This window comes from Panthera pardus, unplaced genomic scaffold, assembly GCF_024362965.1.
Source record: "Panthera pardus isolate Hobbes unplaced genomic scaffold, ASM2436296v1 HiC_scaffold_16, whole genome shotgun sequence".
Taxonomy (NCBI): domain Eukaryota; kingdom Metazoa; phylum Chordata; class Mammalia; order Carnivora; family Felidae; genus Panthera; species Panthera pardus.
This window is the reverse complement of record NW_026526721.1, coordinates 1648020-1665935: the sequence shown is the minus strand read 5'-3', so window position 1 is coordinate 1665935 and position 17916 is coordinate 1648020. Positions and strand designations below refer to the sequence as shown.

The following is a 17916-nucleotide window of genomic DNA, read 5'->3' as shown; positions in this document are numbered from 1 at the left end:
TGGAGGCCGCTCTGTGTTTAGAGCAGGCCCGAGGCAGAGACCCTGGCTGCAGCGTGGGGCGTTGCCTGGCCCGGCGCCCTCCAGCCCACGTTCCCACACGCCACAGCCCTGCGTGGGGCAGAGAGCCGGCAGGCTGCGTCCTCTCTGCTCCCGGAGCCTGGCAGTGGCGCTTTGCTGCTGCCCCCAGGTCAGGCAGCCCTCCCCTCCCTGGTCGGAAGAGTTTCAAAAGGGCGACAACCATCTGTCGGCCTTTGTGTCGTAAATCTACGGATCGTGCCGAGAGTTACCTGCTCTTCGCCCCACTGTTCACTTGAGGATGCGGAGGCTGAGGGGCTCGGTACCCAGTGAGAGGTCCCTCCTCTGGGGGGTGTCCTGCGACCCAGGTTAAGTCCCGGCCCCGCCCATTTCCTGCCCTTAGAGAAGGAAGGACCCGGAGAAGGGGAGTCCCAGCCCCACCTGACACGCCAGCAGGCACACCCTCGGGGCTACACGTGGCTTCCGCCGACACGGGCTGGCCATCTTCATCTAGCTGGGAGTCCACGTCTGGTCAGCGTGGCACAGGCCCCAGTGGCGTCAGCTCTGCCACCACCCCCCCCCCCCCCCCGCATGTAGCTTTGGGGGCAGGGGCTCCTCTGTCTTGCCCCCATCCCGTCCACCTGCCGAGGAGGAGAGGGCCTCCCTGGGGTCAGCAAGACGGACCCGGGAAGCCTCGTGTCCTGCAGCCAGGGCCGTGTGTGATTTCTGAGCTCTCTGCGAAGCTTCACCTGTGCCCATGTGGCTCAGGGTTTATTCCAGTCTTGTGTCTCCGGGACCCTCCGGGACTGTGGTCCCCGGGGTGCTGGCCCGATGGGCTCAGCTGTCACGCTCCCTTCCGGTCGCACTCATAGTTCTGTGAGCCTTCCTCTGAGCCTGGGTTTTCTGTCCTTGAAACGGGGCCCGTTCGTAGGGTTGCTGCCAGAGATGTGCCCTAAAGGGCAGCAGGTTTCTTCAGGCAATTAGTGAAGGAGTGTCACAGCTCTGCCCCCTTCCTTCGTGGGCCGTCCTGCCCCCGCCTGGGCACCTGGCAACTCCAGGGCTGGCTCCGCAGCTCCTGGGGGGCGTGGGCAGGCGGGCCTCCCGCACGGCTGGTGGTGGCAACGCGGTGCTTTGCGTTGTTCCCGAGAAGGAGGCCGCGCGGGTGGCTCTGACGGCTGGAGCAGACACCGCACCCAGGCCGCCCAGACGCCGAGCATCTACTCCCTCGCAGTGTGGAGGTTGAGATGCTGGGAGGGCTGGCTCCCCCCGGGACCCCTGTCCTGGGCGCACAGACGGCCATCTTTCTCGAGTCTTCTCGTCATCGTCCCTGTGCTTGTCTGTGTCCTGATCTCCTAGGAGGACACCAGGCATGTTGGACTGGGGCCACCCTACCTTCTCCCTCAGTCGCCTCATTAAAGATGTGTCTTCAAATACAGGTGCATTCTGAGGTCCTGGGGATTAAGACTTGAACACGTGAATTTGGGGGACACAGTATAGCCCACAGAATGGGGATGTGCAGGCCCTCCCGGGGGACGAGGGAGGGGAGGCCAGGATGGGCGAAGTCTTCATGTGGTGGGACAGCCGGCAGGCCCGGAGCTGGGGGAGCAGGAGCGAGTGCAGGGGAGGGGACAGCTGGCCCCCAGAGGAGGCGCCGTGTGAAGAGAAGTGGGTTTTTCTCACTACGGTGGCCGGATTTGGTGACAAGATGTGGGACCACCTCTTGCCTAGACTGGACTCCCCTGAGACCCCTTGGCTTTGAGCAGCGCCTGTGGAGAGAAATTCCAAACGGCGGGGCCCGTGCGGCTCGGGGGCACAGGCTTCTGCCTAGCCAGAAAGTGCGTGTCTGCTCGTGAGCTGTGTGGCATCTCTGGGCCTCACGGCCACACGGTGGCCCGTCCTGGAGGCCATCCCGGAGTCAGGGCGGGAGGGTTCGCTGGTGAGGCCCGCCTGCGGCCTCAGAAGGACACTGCTGCAGGGCTCCCTCCCGACACGCGCTCCACTCACCCCATGTGCTCTGTCCCCAGGTGCGGACGCCCGGGTCATTTTGCCCAAGAAGGAGAAACTGAAGCTGAGGCGTGAGAGGTGGCTGCAGAGTAAGTACCTCCCTCGCCTCCCGGCTTGACGCCCCCCCCAGACGGTCCCCGTCGTCCCTGCACCTGCCGCTCTGGGCTCCTCGCGGCGTCGGCTCGTCAGCACGCAAGCGATCCCGCGTGTCGTGAGTGTGTCACCTCAGAGCCACTCAGGGTGTCCGTGAGGTCACCTTCCCGCCAGTGGTGACCTTCCGGACTTTTCTGCGGGCCGCGGCCGCGCGGTCCTTCTCTCTGAGGGCCTCCAGCGGCCGCCTCGCCGCCCCCGGTGCCTCTCTGCCCACCGGTCGCCTTTTGGAAGACGGGGTTACTTTTCGTGGTGCCGAGTGCTCACTGATGCTCTTCTGAAGGTTTTCTTGTGAGGATTGCTTTGCAATTTGTTTCTTATTGCACCTTTCGAGTGTGATTCTGTTGACTTTTGAAAATCATTTGTGATACCCTGTGTATTCTCTCGTGGTTAAAATTCGTTTTCGCTGGAAGTATCTTTTGTTTCTTTAGAGAGCGAGCGCGTGTGTCTGGACACACACGTGCGCGGGGGAGGGGCAGGGAGAGAGAGGCAGAGCAGGGCGGAGCAGACTCTGTGCTGTCACTGCGGACCCTGAAGTGGGGCTTGGGCCCTTGACCCTGGGATCAGGGCTTGAGCCGAAATCAAGGGTTGGATGCTTAACAGACTGAGCCACGCAGGCGCCCCTCCTGGAAGGTTTTAAAGAAAATGTACTTCTTAAATTTTCTAGAGAAATTTGCCTGTTTCTCCCACAATTATTTTACTTTTTGGTCACTTTGGGGAAGTTCCTTAAGGAAGTGATTCATTCATTGATTTTCTTTGTCACGGTTCCTGGCACGGAGACGTACAGAATGTCCTCTGTGTACTAGATTTGGAAAACTGATAGACGGCGGCCACCGGGACCCTGCACGTGTCTGGGCTGCAGCGTTGAGCTGATGTTTAAAATTTTCTTCCCGTGCTGGTTGGTGTCTTCGTCTCACTGCTTGGGTCGGTCTTGGCCACCTGTAGTTTCCCGTGAAACATCTTCTCTAGTCCGATCTCTGCCCTCACTAGCAAAGGGCTGCGGGCCCCTCGTCATCAGAGCCCCTGGTCGCTGTCCTGTGTTTGCGCCCGTCTCCTATCTCTTCCGTCCCGGGAGTCGGTTCCCGTATTCGCTTGTTTCTTCCACTTTCTCTGGGTCTGAATTCTCAGTTCTTGTCGCTTTAACACGCTGTTCTTTCTTTCTTTGAGTTTGAGTTACTTAGCTCCTCTGTCTCACAGTTTTGTTCAGGAACGGCGGGCAGTGGCGGTGCCCACGTCACCCCACTCGGTCTTACCTAGTATTGTGTCATGAAAAATGTCACGCAGGAGCAGGGGGAATGTTACGGGGAAACCTGAAACCACCACCTCGGTTTTATGTGGACACCACTTCTTTCCCACGTCTGCTCGTCTGTCCGTTTCTGTCCGTCTGTCCACCACCCGCATTCTGTGCACGTTCCTGAGTGGCAGACGTCAGCACAGTTTCTCCCAAATAGTTCTATGGTTCAGCGTCTGTTGATGGGTTTTCATTTTTATTTTGAGGTGAAATTGGGTGCAGTGAAGGGCCAGGCAGCGATTTGTGACCAGTGCGCACACGTGTGCAACCAGAGTCCCTTTGAGACACAGAAGGCCACCGTCGCCGGCGAGTCCCCGTGCGCCTTCCCACGCAGTCCCCTCGCTCCGCATTCTCGACTACCCTGCAGGTGACCCCTGTGTCATTTCTTTTGAGTCTCCCTAGATTTTACTGCTCTAGACGTCACGTACGTGGAATCTCGTAGGACGTACTCTTTTCGTGTCTGGATTTCTTTGCTTCACGTGGTGTTTTTGAGAGTCCTCTCTGCTGAGCGCAGCTATGGCCCGTGCCCTTCTGTCGCCGAGAAGGATTTCTTTATCTGGATGTACTCTTTGCTGCCCACTTTCCTACGGATGGACACCTGGTCTTTTTCTCTTTTTAGCTACCGTGAAAAAGGCTGTGAACATTCTTCACAGGTCTTTTTGTGGAATATGTTTTCATTTCTCTGGGATGAGTAGTTGGGAATGGAACGCGGGGTCATAGGGCAGGTGTATGTTTAGTTTAAGAAGCAGCTGCCAGACGTTTCCTAGAGTGGTTGTACATCTATGCTCCCGCCGGCCGCGGAGGCGCGTTCCGCCTGCGCCACGGCTCTGCCAGGGCGCGGCGGCATCCGAGTGCCAGGCAGGGTGTCAGCCGCTCCTCGTGGCGTTGGCGCTCGTTACCGCCACCGGGCGTTTCACCGGCCACTCCCGCTTGCACGGCATGTCCGGTCGTGTGTGGTTTCGTGAGGCTCTTTGCCTTCTCTTCCTGAGCTCCAAGAATTGTTCTTACGTCCGGGAGGCCAGCCCTGGGTCATGTACACGTGTTGCAGATTTTCTTCCAGACTGTGACTTTCCTGTTCATTCTCCTGACAAGTTTATTGATTTGAGAGACAGACTAGGCGAGTGGGGGAGGGGCAGAGAGAGAGAGAGAGAGAGAGAGAGAGAGGGAATGAATCCCACACAGGCTCCACGTTACTCGAACCCACCGAATTATGAGGTCGTGACCTGAGCCAAAATCGAGTCGGACACTTAACCGACTGAGCCACCCAGGTGCCCCAGTGATTTAAAAATTTTTATTTTAGAGAGAGAGCGTGCATGCGAGGGGCAGAGAGAGAGGGAATCTCAAGCAGGCTCCACTCAGCGCGGAGCCCAGTGCGGAGCTCGATCCCATGACCCTGAGTGATCTGAGCCAAAACCAAGAGTCGGCTGCTCAACCGACTGAGCCACCCAGGTGCCCCATCAGGCTAGTTTTAAATTAAACCATTTAGGATAAAGGAGTGTCAGTCTCTGGGAACCTTCCAGAGCCAGCCGAGGGGGAGCGGTGGGGGCAGGAGGAGCCTCCTACCTACCCCCAAAACACTCAGAACCTGCTGCTCTAGACCACATAGTTGGTAGAATGGACCTTTCCCTGTCTCTCTTTGCTTGTAAGTGGGCCAACCGTGAGATTGTTCCTGGGGACAAGCGTCAGTGTGTGGTCTGTTGGGTCCCAGCACCCCCGGAAGGGTTTCCTTGGAGAGAAATCCGCCAAGGGGGCTGTTTCCAGCCTAGGTAGAAAGATGGCGGAGCCCGTGGGGGGAGGGGAGGCCACTACCTACCTGCCTGGAAGGAAGAAGGGTGGCTTCGATGCCAGAAGAGGACATGCAGGGTCCAGGCCTCGAAGGACACTCCAGGTGGGAGGGAGGCACCTCTGCCTCCCTCCCTGTGCGGCCCCGTCTCTGGCTGGGAGACGGGAGCGACTCTGGGGCTCAGTGCAGAAGCAGGGGAGAGCCAGCTGGGCGGGGACCGTGGGGACGGCGGCGAGGTCGCCCCTGCCAAGAGCTGCCAGCCTGGAGCGCCTGTGCTGAGCCGGTTGGCACGGAACTGACACCCCCTTAAATTCACTGTTCTCACTCCCTGAGCCCCCGGGCTGGAATGAGAGGGCACCCAAATCTGAGGATAAAGTAATGTTTCAGCCCCACGTAAAAAAGTTACAGAACCGTTTAGGTAACACGGGCAAAGCCGAAGACCGCATTCACTGCCAAGTTCCATACAGGGGTAACCGCCGGCTGGTGGTGCAAGATTAAAGTCGCACACCTTTTTGTATTTACCTGGGGTGTGTGTGTGTGTGTTCGTGCGTGTGTATGTGCGTGCACGCGTGCACATCAGTGCCTGGCGCCTGTGTTTTCTGGCGTTACGTTTCTGTTTATTTGTCGTGTTTCATTGTTGCTTAGTTTTTGGGACAGCAGGTGGAAGGCTGCCCTTCACACCTGCCCGGTGACGCCACACTGTTGGGATTTCTGTCACTTCACAGTTTGCTTCAGTGTCCAGGAGGCCCACTGTCTTGTTGCTTGTTCTTCTAAAAAACGTTTTGGCTACTCTTACCATTCAGTTGTTCTTTTAAAAACGAGATTTGGGGGTGCCTGGGTTGCTCAGTTGGTTGAGCATCCGACTCCTGATTTTGGCTCAGGTCATGATCTCCTGGTTGAGATCAAGCCCTGCATTGGGCTCCACGCTGAGCCTGCTTGGGATTTTCTGTCTGTCTCTCTCTGCCCCTCAACTGTTTGTGTGAGTGTGCACACTTGCTCTCTCTCTGTCTCTCTTAAAATTAAAAAAAAAAAAAAAAAAAAGATTTGGGGGGCGCCTGGGTGGCTCAGTCGGTTGGGCGTCCAACTTCGGCTCAGGTCATGATCTCACAGCTGGTGAGTTCGAGCCCCGCGTCGGGCTCTGTGCTGACAGCTCGGGGCCTGGAGCCTGCTTTGGATTCTGTGTCTCCCTCTCTCTGCCCCTAACCCACTTGCATTCTGTCTCTGTCTGTCTCAAAAATAAATAAACATTAAAAAAAAATTTTTTTTTTAAATAAGATTTGGAATTAGTTTCATAGGTTCAGTTAAAAATGCTGTTGAAGTTTGAGTCTGTTGTCAGCTTTGTGGTGGCTTGATTGGGCCGGCTGAGCTCTGCCCTATGGGTTCTCACTGCTGCCCACCCTCCCTAGGTGCATGACGGGTTGGTGTGGGGGCTTCTGATGTTTTGCCAGAGAATATGAGGTTTCTGGTAGATAATCTCCTGCCAAATTAGAGAATGTCCTTCCGTTCATGGCTCTATTATAACTTTTATGGTGAGCGGATAGTGAGTTCTTTTTTGTTTAATTTAAAAAAACTTTTTAATGTTTATTTTTGAGAAAAAGGGAGAGAGTGAGTGGGGGAGGGGCAGAGAGAGAGAGAGGGAGACACAGAATCGGAAGCAGGCTCCAGGCTCCGAGCTGCCGGCACAGAGCCCGACGTGGGGCTTGAACCCACACACTGTGAGATCGTGACCTGAGCTGAAGTCGGACGCTTAACCGACTGAGCCGCCCAGGTGTCCCCAGGATAGTAAGTTCTTGCATCTTCCTTTTGGCATTTCTTATAGCGATGGTGGCCTTTCTGTTGAAGCAGACCGCCGCAGACCCCCCGGCAGACGTCCCTGCGTCGAATCATCCTTGTGTGCCTTGGACACGCTCCAGCTAGTTAACACGTGTTACTAATTTAAAGCACTTCCACTCGGATTTGCTAACGTCTGTGCAGCCGTGTGTAGGTGTCTTCCCCGGAGCCTTGGGCCTGTGCTTTGCTGCCCTCGGTCCCGGCGCCGGTCTGTCAGCACGCCCGCCCTGGCCTTTGCAGCCGTCCTAGGATGTTTGCCTCCCGGAGAAGCGGCGCCTGGTTTGATGGGACCTCAGTAAATTGTTTATCCTCTCCCTGGCAGGATGGGAAGCACCGACCTGTCCCCTTGTGGTCCTGACGGTCCGGGGCGTTGAGGGGCGGCCATCCTTGTCCCCCGGAGCCCGGCTCTTGGGGCCAGGGAGAGCAGCCTCACTCCCCAGGGGCCCCTGGGCTCTCTGGGAGCCTGGTTGGGGGCAGCTTGCGTGTCTCTGACTTTGGAGCAGGCGGGGCGGGCTCTTCAGAGCTGGCCCCGGACAGCCGAGGGACTTCGGGGTGCGCGGCGCCGCCCTAGTGCCGTGGGCTCGGAGGGGGCCGGCTCCTGTGTCTGTGGATGGAGCCTCCCTTAGGGCTTGTCCCTGGTAGGCGGGTGCTTGCAGTTTCTAGAAACGACTTCTGTGCAGAGGCTTCCTGGGGCCCCACAATATCAACTCCCCTACGTGGGGACGCACTTCCTCCCTCCCGGTCCCAGGAGGCGCTTGGAGAGCACAGGAGATGTGGCCCTGCCGTCGGTGACTCGCTGTTTAAATCCTCGTCCGTTTGCCCACTTCTGACCGCACATCCCTGCTCCTGCCCCCAAAAGGCACAGGCCGCCGTGCTAGTGTCCCTTTCCAGAAGGAGAAGGCCTCCGTGCCTGTGGCTCAGTCTCGTTATTCTGCCATTAGGAAGTGTGCCTCTGGGACGGGGTGCCGGCCTGCCCCTGGGCTCCCAGGGTGCCGGCAGGAAGGAAGCTGCCCGTTCTTCATTCTCTGCTTCTCTCACTGACCTCACGTCTCCTCTTCCCCAGAGATCGAAGCCATAAAGCTGGCCGAGCAGAAGCGCAAGGCAGAGCGGAGACGGAGGGCCACGGTGGTGGTGGGGGACCTGCAGCCCCTGAAAGACGCCCTCCCTGAGCTGCTGGAGCTGGAGGCCGGTGGCCGGCGGCCGCGTTCTGCAGGGTGAGCGTCCGTGTGCGGCTGCCTCGGGAACTTGAGGCTGCGAGGCCGGGCCGGGGGTCGGAGCGGGAGAAGAAACGGCGGAGGGGAGGGGTAGGCAGGCAAAGGCCCCAGAGGGGCCTGGCCCGGTTGTTGATGCGGAAACCCTTGCTTCCACGGACCCAGCCGCGAGGTCCGCAGGTGGTGGGGCCTCCCTTGGCCAGCGCGTCGAGGAGGGGCGCCTGCCGGCCGTTTGGGCCTCAGAGCGGCTTCGCCGGGAGGGCTGCTGCATGGCGGGGGGGGGGGGGGTCCTTCCTGTACCGCTGCTGGGCTCTGTTCCCCGTGTGCCCTCTGCTTCGCTCCCCAGAGACGCAGCCTGGCACCGTGCCCCCTGCTTCTGGTACCCCGTCCGAGACACACACGTCCTGGTAGCGCTTCCTGCCGCCCTGCTGTGCGTGCTCTAGAGAAGCCAGTCCCTCTGCTGTCCCCTCCCCGCTCACAGGCTTGAGGGTGGGGGGTGTCAGGCCGTGTGCTCAGGGCCACTCGGCTGCAGAGCCGGAAGCTCCCAGGCCACCTCCTGGGATGGAAGCATCTAGAGCATTCTGTCCGGCAAGGAGTCGGGTGGCCATCACAGCTGATGGCCCGAGATGCAAATCTCACCCTGGTTCTTGATAACAAACGTGGCCCCAGTCACGCGTCCTTCCCCCGCGTTGAGTTTTCTCATCTGAAATGTGTGCTCACCCCGGGTGCGGCGGGGAGCTGCACCAACACCCGGCCGGCGGCCCAGCGGGGAGCACGTGTGGCCTCGGCTGCTGTGGCTGACATTGTTTTCAGCCCTCTGGGTGTAGGAAGGTCCCCGGCTGGTCTGGGGGTCACGGTCCCTCCTCAGGTGTGTCTTGACACCAGGGAATTGTGTGTTTGTTTGAATAAATGTTATCTTGAAACGGTTTTAGGTTTACCGAAGAGTGATGAGATGATACCGAGACTTCCCCCGTCCCTCACTCCCGGCTTCCCAGTTAATAGCTTCTTACGTGGTGCCTTGGGCACAATCAAAACACCAATATTGATATATAAGTGATACACTTAAAATAGCCATTGGATAAACCCCATGGTTTATTCGGGTTTCCTCAGTTTCCCCTGATGTCCTTCTTCCTTCCTGGGGCCCCCGTCCAGGACACCACGTGACCTTGATCCCATCCCTCTGCTTCTCCTCTGGGCTGTGACAGTTTCTCTGATGACCCTGACGGTGTCGAGGAGGTCGAGTCAGGGATCTGGGGGCATGTCCCCCAGTGGGAGCGGCATGATGGCTTCTCGTGACTGGACTGGGGTGGCGGCTTGTTGGGGGGAAACGCCCGCCTCTTCCCACCCGGCCCGGGCGGGTGCCATCGGCACGGCCTGTCACCGCTGATGTTGGCCGTGGTCACCCGGCGGAGGTGCGTCTGCCGGCTGTCCCCATCCACGCGACTCCTTCCCTTCCCCGCACCGCCCCCCGCGGAAGGGAGTCGCCGCGCGGAGCCCGCGCCCGAGGAGTGGGGAGGTGGGCTCGGCCCCCTGGGGACAGAGCAGCCGCGTAGACGACGTGGGATCCTCCTCCGGAGAAGAAATCCAGTCTGCGCATCAGAGCGTGCCTGCATCGTCTGCCGATGTCAGTCTGGACGCGTGCGTGTGTGTTTTGCACCGTGGGCTGTCACCCAACACGCCCTCCCTCTCGCTGGGACCGATCCGGCTCTGGCCGCTGGGAGCCCCTTCGGGTGGCTCCTGTGTCCCCCTGACACGCCCATGGAGGTGGCGTTGTGTTGTTCGGGCACTTCCTTCCTGTCTGGGTCTACACGTGCTCCGGGCTCACCTGGGGCATTTCCTCCCGGCCCTGGAGTCCGCCTTTCTGCCGGGGGCTGCCGTCCGTCTTGCTGCTAGAACGAGGAAATCTGTCTGCGTGCACACCCCAGTGTGTTCCTGTGAAGTTGCAGGGACAGTTTACAGGACTTCGTTTTTTGTTTCTTAAAGTAACCTCCACATGCAGTGTGGGGCTCAAGCCCCCAACCCCAAGATCCGGAGTTGCACACTGCACTGACTGAGCCAGCCAGGCGCCCTAATAGCGTCCTCACTCCTGACACTGGCTCAAGTCTGGGGACCTCAGGACCGCTCTTGGGCTCAGCAATTCCCTGGCACTCAGAACTCCCTGAGGGCTGTCAGGTTCCTGCTCTTGGCCTGTCACGGCGAAAGGGTCCGGGCCAAGGTCAGCCAAGGGAGAGGCCCGTGGGGCAGGGCTCAGGAGGGCTCTGCGTGCCTCTCCCGATGGGGGTGGGATGGGGGCGCTGTCTGGCGTGCGCAGGTGATGGCGCTCATCCCCCCCCCCCCCCGCCCGCAGCCGCAAGCTTTGCCTTGGGTCCCTGTACTCCCTCCCGCCCGGTTGTGCCTGGCCGGGAGCCCCCAGCCCCATCTCGCCAAGAGCAGGCCCAGCCCATCAGCGTTCATCACAGGAAGCGTCCGGGCCTCTTCCTGGCCTTCCGTGGCCGGATTCCTCGGAGCCCGGGAGGAGGCCGTGCCACTGGGGTTAGGTCCCCCCAGTGGGTGACTTCAGAGGCTGTGGACGGCACAGATGGCTCCGTGACTGCTGTTGTCCCCACCCCCTGGGCAAGTCCCAGAGTCCGGGTCGGACAGGACGTGCTGTGGGGATGGCCTTGGCACCCTGGACACCCAGACCTGAACGCAGGGGTCCCCAGGCACCCGCTGGGACACCCTGACCGAGGCCCCGGTCTCCAAGCTTGTTCCACATCCGTGATGTGGCCTCCCGGGGCGATGGCGGCAGGGAGCCCGGGGCTCGGGGCTTTTGGAGCGTGCCTGCCCCTGGCCGTGTCCTAGCCTCCATCCGTGTGGGCGCCACAGAGGGCTCCTGACACGAGCCGGCACGCGGACGGTAGACAGTCCTGCTGCTCCTTGGGAAGGTTAGCTTCTCTAGAATTCAGTCCTCTGGACGAGAGTGTCAGGTGAAGGTCGTCTTTTCCATTCTGACGAACCGGGTGGGGAGCCCCATGCAGCCGGGCCAGCGGGCACAGGGGCGAGGCCGCCCATCCGCGGGACTCCGTGGGGTCCGGGTGGTCTTGGCCACGTCTTGAGGCCGCTGCCGCCACTACCCCGGAGCGGCCCCGGGCCGGCGGCTGCTGCTGGAGAGCTGGCTAGAGGCGGCAACACGGCTCCGCTGGGCCCCCCCCCCCCCCCCCCCCCCCCCGGGCGGACTCGGGTTTGCCCGCTGGGATGTGGGTTTACGCAGGAGTCTGCGTGTTCCCACCGGCGTCGTTTGGGGTTTCTTCCACACACTTGGTTTCCGAGGCCCCTGGGGGCCGGGCGTGCCCTGTGGGCTCACCCGTGGCAGGGGAGTGGCAGGGGAGTGGCAGCGATAAGGGCGGACACCAGTGCCGGGGGTCACCTGCCTTGGGACTGCGGGTCTGGCTACCCGGAGTTTGCCAGGAAAGCGTTTGCCTGTTTGACAGGGAAACTGAGGCTTCAGGGCTACAGTGGTTTTCCCAAGGTTTGTCCTGGGTCAGCCGTTGTCCAGAGCCACTGCCTGCAGTGCTGGTGAGGCTGGGGTCACCTGTGCGGGTACCTGAGCAGCGAGCAGGCTGTGTGCTCTGAGCCGCACAGCATTCCCGCCAGGGGTGGGGGGTGGTCTCAGTCCAGCCACCATCTGCCCTGCTCGGTCTGCAGCCAGAACAAGCTCGGACGCCACAAGTGAGCGTCTGCCCTTCTACGAGCTCTCTGCCTTGGTCATTTCAAAGCAGACCAAGGCCCGGACCTGTCTGGACAGAGGGGACAGGACTGAGGGGTTGGCTGGGTTTGTGCTGGGGTGTTGGCTCTGCTCACCCCGATGGCCTTGGGGATTCACCCTGTCTGCCTTTGTCCGCAGGACGGGAGCCTCCCCCCGGGAGCTGCTTACCGGGGTCCTAGCCGTGCCCTGAGGCTCGGTGGCCATCTTGGCCTCCCACCTTGCTAGGGAGTCACCTGGCCCATGGGCACCGAGGGGACTCCCCGATGTGTCTCTGCTGACAGAGCTGGAGGGCTGTGGGAAGCATCAGTGGATTTTACTATTTTATAGACGGGGGGTGGGGGGGGCCAGTGGGGGGGGGGGCCCAAGGCCTGGGATGCCAGCCCGTTCTGCGAGGGGCCAGCTCCTGGGTGAACGCAGGGTCAGCAGCGAGAGGAGCAGAGCCGAGGTGGCCTGGGGCGGAGGGTGACTCGGGAAAGCCTGGCCGTAGGCTCGGAGTCTGGGACGGGCCCTTGGGGATGCACGTGGCCGTCTTGGCGGCCCTGCCTGAGAGCGGGCGCTCGAGTCAGCGTGAGCGAGAGGAGAGGCGGGTGCAGGTGCTCTCTGGGACTCAGGAGACAGGTCTTTCATTCATATTTTATCAGAAAACATGAATAAAGAATGAGGCCTTCTGGTCTAGACGCTAAATTTAGGCGTTGGCTCCGGGCTCTGGTTTTCTCGCCCTTCTTGCCGCCCGCCACGTAGACGTGTCTCTTGGTACCGGCTCCCCAGGGAGGTGGGCTGCGCTGGGTCCTGTGGGGAGCCCCACGGTGAGAAGGGGTCCAGGGCGCCCGCGCTGACCTGCTTCTCTGTGTCCCCAACAGGGTGAGGGTGAGCAGGAGGCCCCGGCCCGCCGAGTTGAGCCGCATGAGTGCCGCGCAGAGGCTCCAGCTCCTGTGAGTAGGGCCCACTCCCGAATGGGGCTCCGCCGCTCCCACCCCTCTCCTCCCGTCATGCCCCCCGTACTGTCCGGCGTCCAGCCCGGGTCCGCTCGGGCACCGCAGACCGCTTGGCGTGCAGCAGCCTGTTTCCAGCTGGGCCGGGGAGCCCTTTCCGTGGGCAGCAAAGGGAGCGGAAGCTACCAGAACCAGCGCTGCCAGCTCTTAGGGGGTCCTCGTTGGAGCCCAGAGCCCCCGGCCATCCCGGGCATCGGGAGCGGACACCTGGCTGGGGCAGTCGGTCCAGAGGGGACGGTCTCCCTGACGACAGCCAGGAAGGCACCTTGAGGTTTGGCCTTGCCTGTCCTGCCCCCACCTGCCCTAGGCCGGGCGGCTCCTGCTGTGGCACATTCCCCCGCTGCCCAGACTGCTTCTGGAACTGCCATCCTGAGGTTTCGGACCGGGTCCCCTTAGTTTCCGTGCAGAGGTGACGTCCCCCAGGGGTGCCCACCAGACTCGAGCTGGCCCTGGCGCATCTGAGAGCGGCTGGCTGGGTTCAGAGACCGGCAGGGGGGAGAGCGGCAGCCACCACCTGGACTCGGGGGGCCCCAGACCCCCACCCCCGGAGGAAGCCGTCCCGTCTCCCATCGCAGCTCTGTCGCCACGGCGCCCTCTGCGAGAAGGGCCGGTCTCGGGCTGGCGGGTGCGGAGCTCCCGCCCCTCCGTGACTGCCGATTCGGCAGAGCTGCGGGGAGGGGGAGGGCGCCTCTTATGTAAGGCCGCCTGTGCAGGCCGCGGGCAGGCTCTGCCTCCCCACGTTTGTCAGCTTCCTCCTGCTTTGAGTAGCAGCTCCCCACGAAGGCTGGGATGGGGGCCCAGAGCCCACTCCCTGGAGGAGGGGCCGGTGTCCCGGACCCATGGGCACGTACAGTCCCTCCTAGCGCCGCCCCCCCCCCCCCCCCCCCGCCACCTCCCCGTGGTGACCCTTAGGCCCCAGGTGCTCTGTCCCGGGGTAACCCCTGTCCTGGCCCGCCCGCTCCAGTGTCCAGCCCCACCCCAGGTGCCTGAGTGTGGGGTGGCTGAGGGGAGGCGGTGCCGACGCCTGTTCCTAACACCCCACACCGAGGCGTGTGGGGGTTTGCTGACCCGCTCTGATCTCCGTTCTTTCAGTGAGGAAGAAAGGGCCCGGTTTCAGGAGCTGCTGGCCAGTCCGTCCTACAGGGCCAGCCCCCTGCTGGCCGTCGGGCAGCAGCTGGCCCAGCAGATGCAGCTGCACGGCGGCGGCCAGCTCTGACCCGGTCCGGAGGCGTGCCGTGAGCCCCGAGGACCCGCCCCTGCTGTCATCGCCTTGAACCCGGCGGCAGTGCCCACCGTGAGGATGAGCTGTGGCGTGACCTCGGGCAGTGGGCCTGCGGGCTTCCTTCCAGGCTGCTCTTGGGCTTTTCTGGGCTGGCCGACCGGGATGGCACGACCTACCGCCCGGCAGGCGTCAGGATCCTGAGACGCGGCCACGTTGTTCCGTGCTTGGGGGGCGCTTGCCGCCCTCCCGGTTCCCGGGGGCTCGGATGGAACATCTCCTGTCTGCTTCTCCCGTTTTGTCTCCGTGCCGCTCCCCCGGCCCTCTCCCCGCTGTGGCCCCGAGCCCAGGTTGCTCCCCTCCACCTGTTCTTGTGGTTAAGGGGAGCAGGGCCGCTGCTGTCCGTCAGCCTGGACGCTGGGAGGAGGCCTGGTCCCGCCCTGCGGCGGCTGACCCGGGAGCAGGATGGGTATTTATTGTGAGAAGCCCGGGGTTTGGAGGCCGGACTGTGGGAAATCAGACTTAAACCCTTGATTCGAGGATGTGGAGGGGGCTGCTTTTCCGGCCAGAGGCCCCGAGCTCGTGGATGTGCGGCTCAGAGGCCTGGGCCCCCCGCGGCGGCAGCTCTGGGCCCAGGACGGGCCTGGGTACCAGCGCCCCTCACAGGCGGGCAATAGCCTGGGCGTGCTGCCTCTGCGTCCGGGTGCCAGGCACTCTGGGTCCTGTGGCTGATCTGTCCCTGACCTCTAGTGGCGTGGCCGCCGTGCTCACGACTCACAGACACCTCAGCAGTGTCCGCCGAGCCTGTCCAGGAACGGATGGCTGAATGGAATCGGATCCTGGACCCCTTCTCCGCACAAGAGCACACGGTGTGGACACATCACAGGGACGGGACACAGAAGGGACAGATGAGACCACAGAGGCTGCAGGTGGCAGCCGAGTCTCCTCAGCCAGAGGTCAGCGTGGCCATGTCGCCAGGACCGCCAGGCCCTAAGGGACGGTACGGTCTTGTTCTCAGCACAGAAACCAGTTCTCCATACGTGAGACAAGCTGTTTACAAAGTGGTATTTGTGACAAACTTGTTTCTGCAATAAAATAACTGCTGGGAAAAACGGAGTAGGGCACTGGCCGCCCGGGAGACGGTGCAGATGCCTGGGCGTTTCCCCATCACGCCTTTCTGTGTTGTCTGCGTTTGGTGACAGTGGCCGCAAGGCTCTTAAGTGTTGTCTGAGGAGAAAATCTCCTTCCTGGTCCCGCAGCAAGCCCCGTCTGACCACGGCTGGGCCTGCTCACCCCCTCGTGCCCTTATCAGGCCCTTCCCCTCGGCCGCTCTGAGAGCACGAGCTGTGGGTAAGGGAGAGGCCGGAGGGAGGCTGGGAGGGCTGCCCCTTCCGCCGACCTCAGGACTCACCCCAAGGAAATGGGCTGAGAAACCTCAAACGTGTGGGGACATGTCCCCCTCCAGAGCAGAGTACCGGACCCCAATGACGGCTGCTGCTCAGATGATCTGGGGCTCGTGGGGTTGGAAACGGGAGCTCCAGTCCCGTGTGTGCCCCCCAGATGTGGCCCCCCGGGTGTGGCCGGACGCCTGACCTGAGCGGGACGGGAAGCTTCCAGCCACCGCTCTGCCGTGTGTGCAATGGGCGTGAGTTACTGGGTGGTGACTTTAGGTGGAGACACGGAATAGACCAGTACTGGTTGTGCATCTTAAACCCTGTGCGCTTCGGGCGCGTGGGCCGACGGCTCTGGGACCTGCCTTCAGGGCCCTCGCGGAGCGCTGGCTGGGGACTGCGTCCCCAACTAGGCGCACCGTGGGCCCCACAGAGCTGGCCGGTGTCCCTACCCCCCGTGCCTATTGTCCAGGTGCACAGCACCAGAACCAGTGGGGGAGGGGACAGAGAACATGCCGCCGAAGCACAGTGCCAGGCTGGAGCAGTGAGCCCGTTGCAGGCCAGGTCCCTCCGAGTCCAAGGGCTCCTCTCCAAGCCCCTGACTGTCCCTTTTCCCTGATGGGCCCTGCCTGCCCTGTCCCCAGGCTCACCTCTGAAGCTTTCCTGGTGAGGAGGCCAAGGGACCGTTACCTCCCCTGGCCCCCAGCCAGAAATCTTCAAGACCCCCTTTTGCACTCCCGTGACCCACCTGGATCTGCCTTCCCCGTTAAACACCCCCCTCCTTCTCTTCCCTTCTTGTTGCTACGGATGCTGTCCCATTCTTTTGGTGGACATGTGTAGCAGTTACCAACTGCTCTGATCGCCGAATAACGAACATTCCCCAAACACATACAGCCGTGTGTTTTCCCCACAAGTCTGGGCCAGGCTGGACTCTTGCCTGAGGCACCCGCTGAATTTGTTTCCTAGGTAACAGATTACCAGACACGTGACTTCAAGCTCCAGAAGCGTATTCTCTCCTGGGAGGCTGGAAGTCGGGTCGGTGCTGGCAGGGCCATGCTGCTCCAGAGACCTCCACGTGGGGGGACTTCTTTGCCTTTTCCGGTATCTGCGGTTTGCCAGTGACTCCGGCGTCTTTAGGCTGGTTGGCCGCCCGGGGACTCTCCTTGTCTCTGCCTTCACATGCACCCGTGGGTCGGGGCCCACCCTCCTCCAGTATGATCTCAGCTTAATTAACTCATTGCACAGATTCCATTTCCAAATACAGTTACGTTCTGAGGTTCCAGGAAGACGTGAATCTGTGGAGGTGCACTCGGCCAGGAGGCTGGTCTGGGCACCAGGGTTCTCAGAACCCCCAGCTGAATAGAGGGTGCACGTCCAGAGTCCAACACCGCTCGTGAGGTGGGGCGGGGGAGCGCTGGGCGTGGGGAGACTGGGGCGGGGTGTTGACACAGGAGAGGGGACAGCAGAGCTCTGAGCAGGAGCTGTGTGCGGGCTGGGCTTCCTTATGTGGTGGAGAGGGTCCCCCTCCACGCCACGCCACCCCGCGCCACCCTGCGTTCTCCCTTCCTGCACGTGCCCTGCCCCATGTTTCCCCCTCGTGTCCTCTGTGCTTTCTTTCCCGGGGATCGAAACTCCAGGGCAGCGTTTGCTCTGACCGCTTGGGTCGGCGGCACCCGGGGCTGCGCAGCCTGGTGGCAGCACATCGGATGAATGAATGAATGAGTGGATGCGTGAGGGGCAGGACATGGTGGGCCTGTGTGGGCCCAGGTGTCTAAGCCCAGGGTCTACACGTGGTGTCCAGCGGGGGGGGGGTTCCTCGGGACCCCGACTCACAAGTGCCCACAGCACATCCCCTCCGTGTCCCTCACTGTGCCTTCTTTGCAACCCTGCTTGCCTGCTCCGGGGCGGGGGGCAGTGAGGAGGAAGGGGTCGGTGTGAATGCGTGGCCCCCAGGGTCTGTGAGACCGCCGCAAGCAGGCAGGCCGCCAGGGCCGGCTCCTATTCGGGTCATTGTCGGGTACGTGGATCTCTGGACTGCAGATTGCTGGGCCCTGTCTACAGGGAGCGTGTCAGGATGGGCCGGGGCGCCGTCTGCAGGGAGCTCGCCAGGATGGGCCCGGGTCTGGTCCTGGGCAGACGGTGACGCGTGAGCCTGACGCCGGCCCCGAAGCCTCTCTGCCAGCTTGCGTGCAGTCGCAGGCCTCGGTGGTGCTTCGGGGCCTTTGTCTTGGGCACGGAAGGGCGTCGGTGCTGGCAGCCTCTGCCGGGGTGGTGAGTCAGGCGCC

At 61.8% G+C, this 17916-nt stretch overlaps 1 protein-coding gene across 1 annotated transcript in view; it reads left to right on the top strand.

The window, feature by feature from the left end:
• SLX9 (SLX9 ribosome biogenesis factor) overlaps positions 1–15410 on the top strand; it is a 35994-nt gene extending 20584 nt beyond the window's left edge. Inside the window, exons 3-6 of the mRNA XM_019434701.2 lie at positions 2040–2108; positions 8137–8287; positions 12890–12961; positions 14114–15410. Coding sequence (XP_019290246.2) covers positions 2040–2108; positions 8137–8287; positions 12890–12961; positions 14114–14237 — 416 coding nt within the window. The 3' untranslated portion in view covers positions 14238–15410. The remainder of the gene's footprint in view (positions 1–2039; positions 2109–8136; positions 8288–12889; positions 12962–14113) is intronic.
• Positions 15411–17916: the final 2506 nt, after the last annotated feature.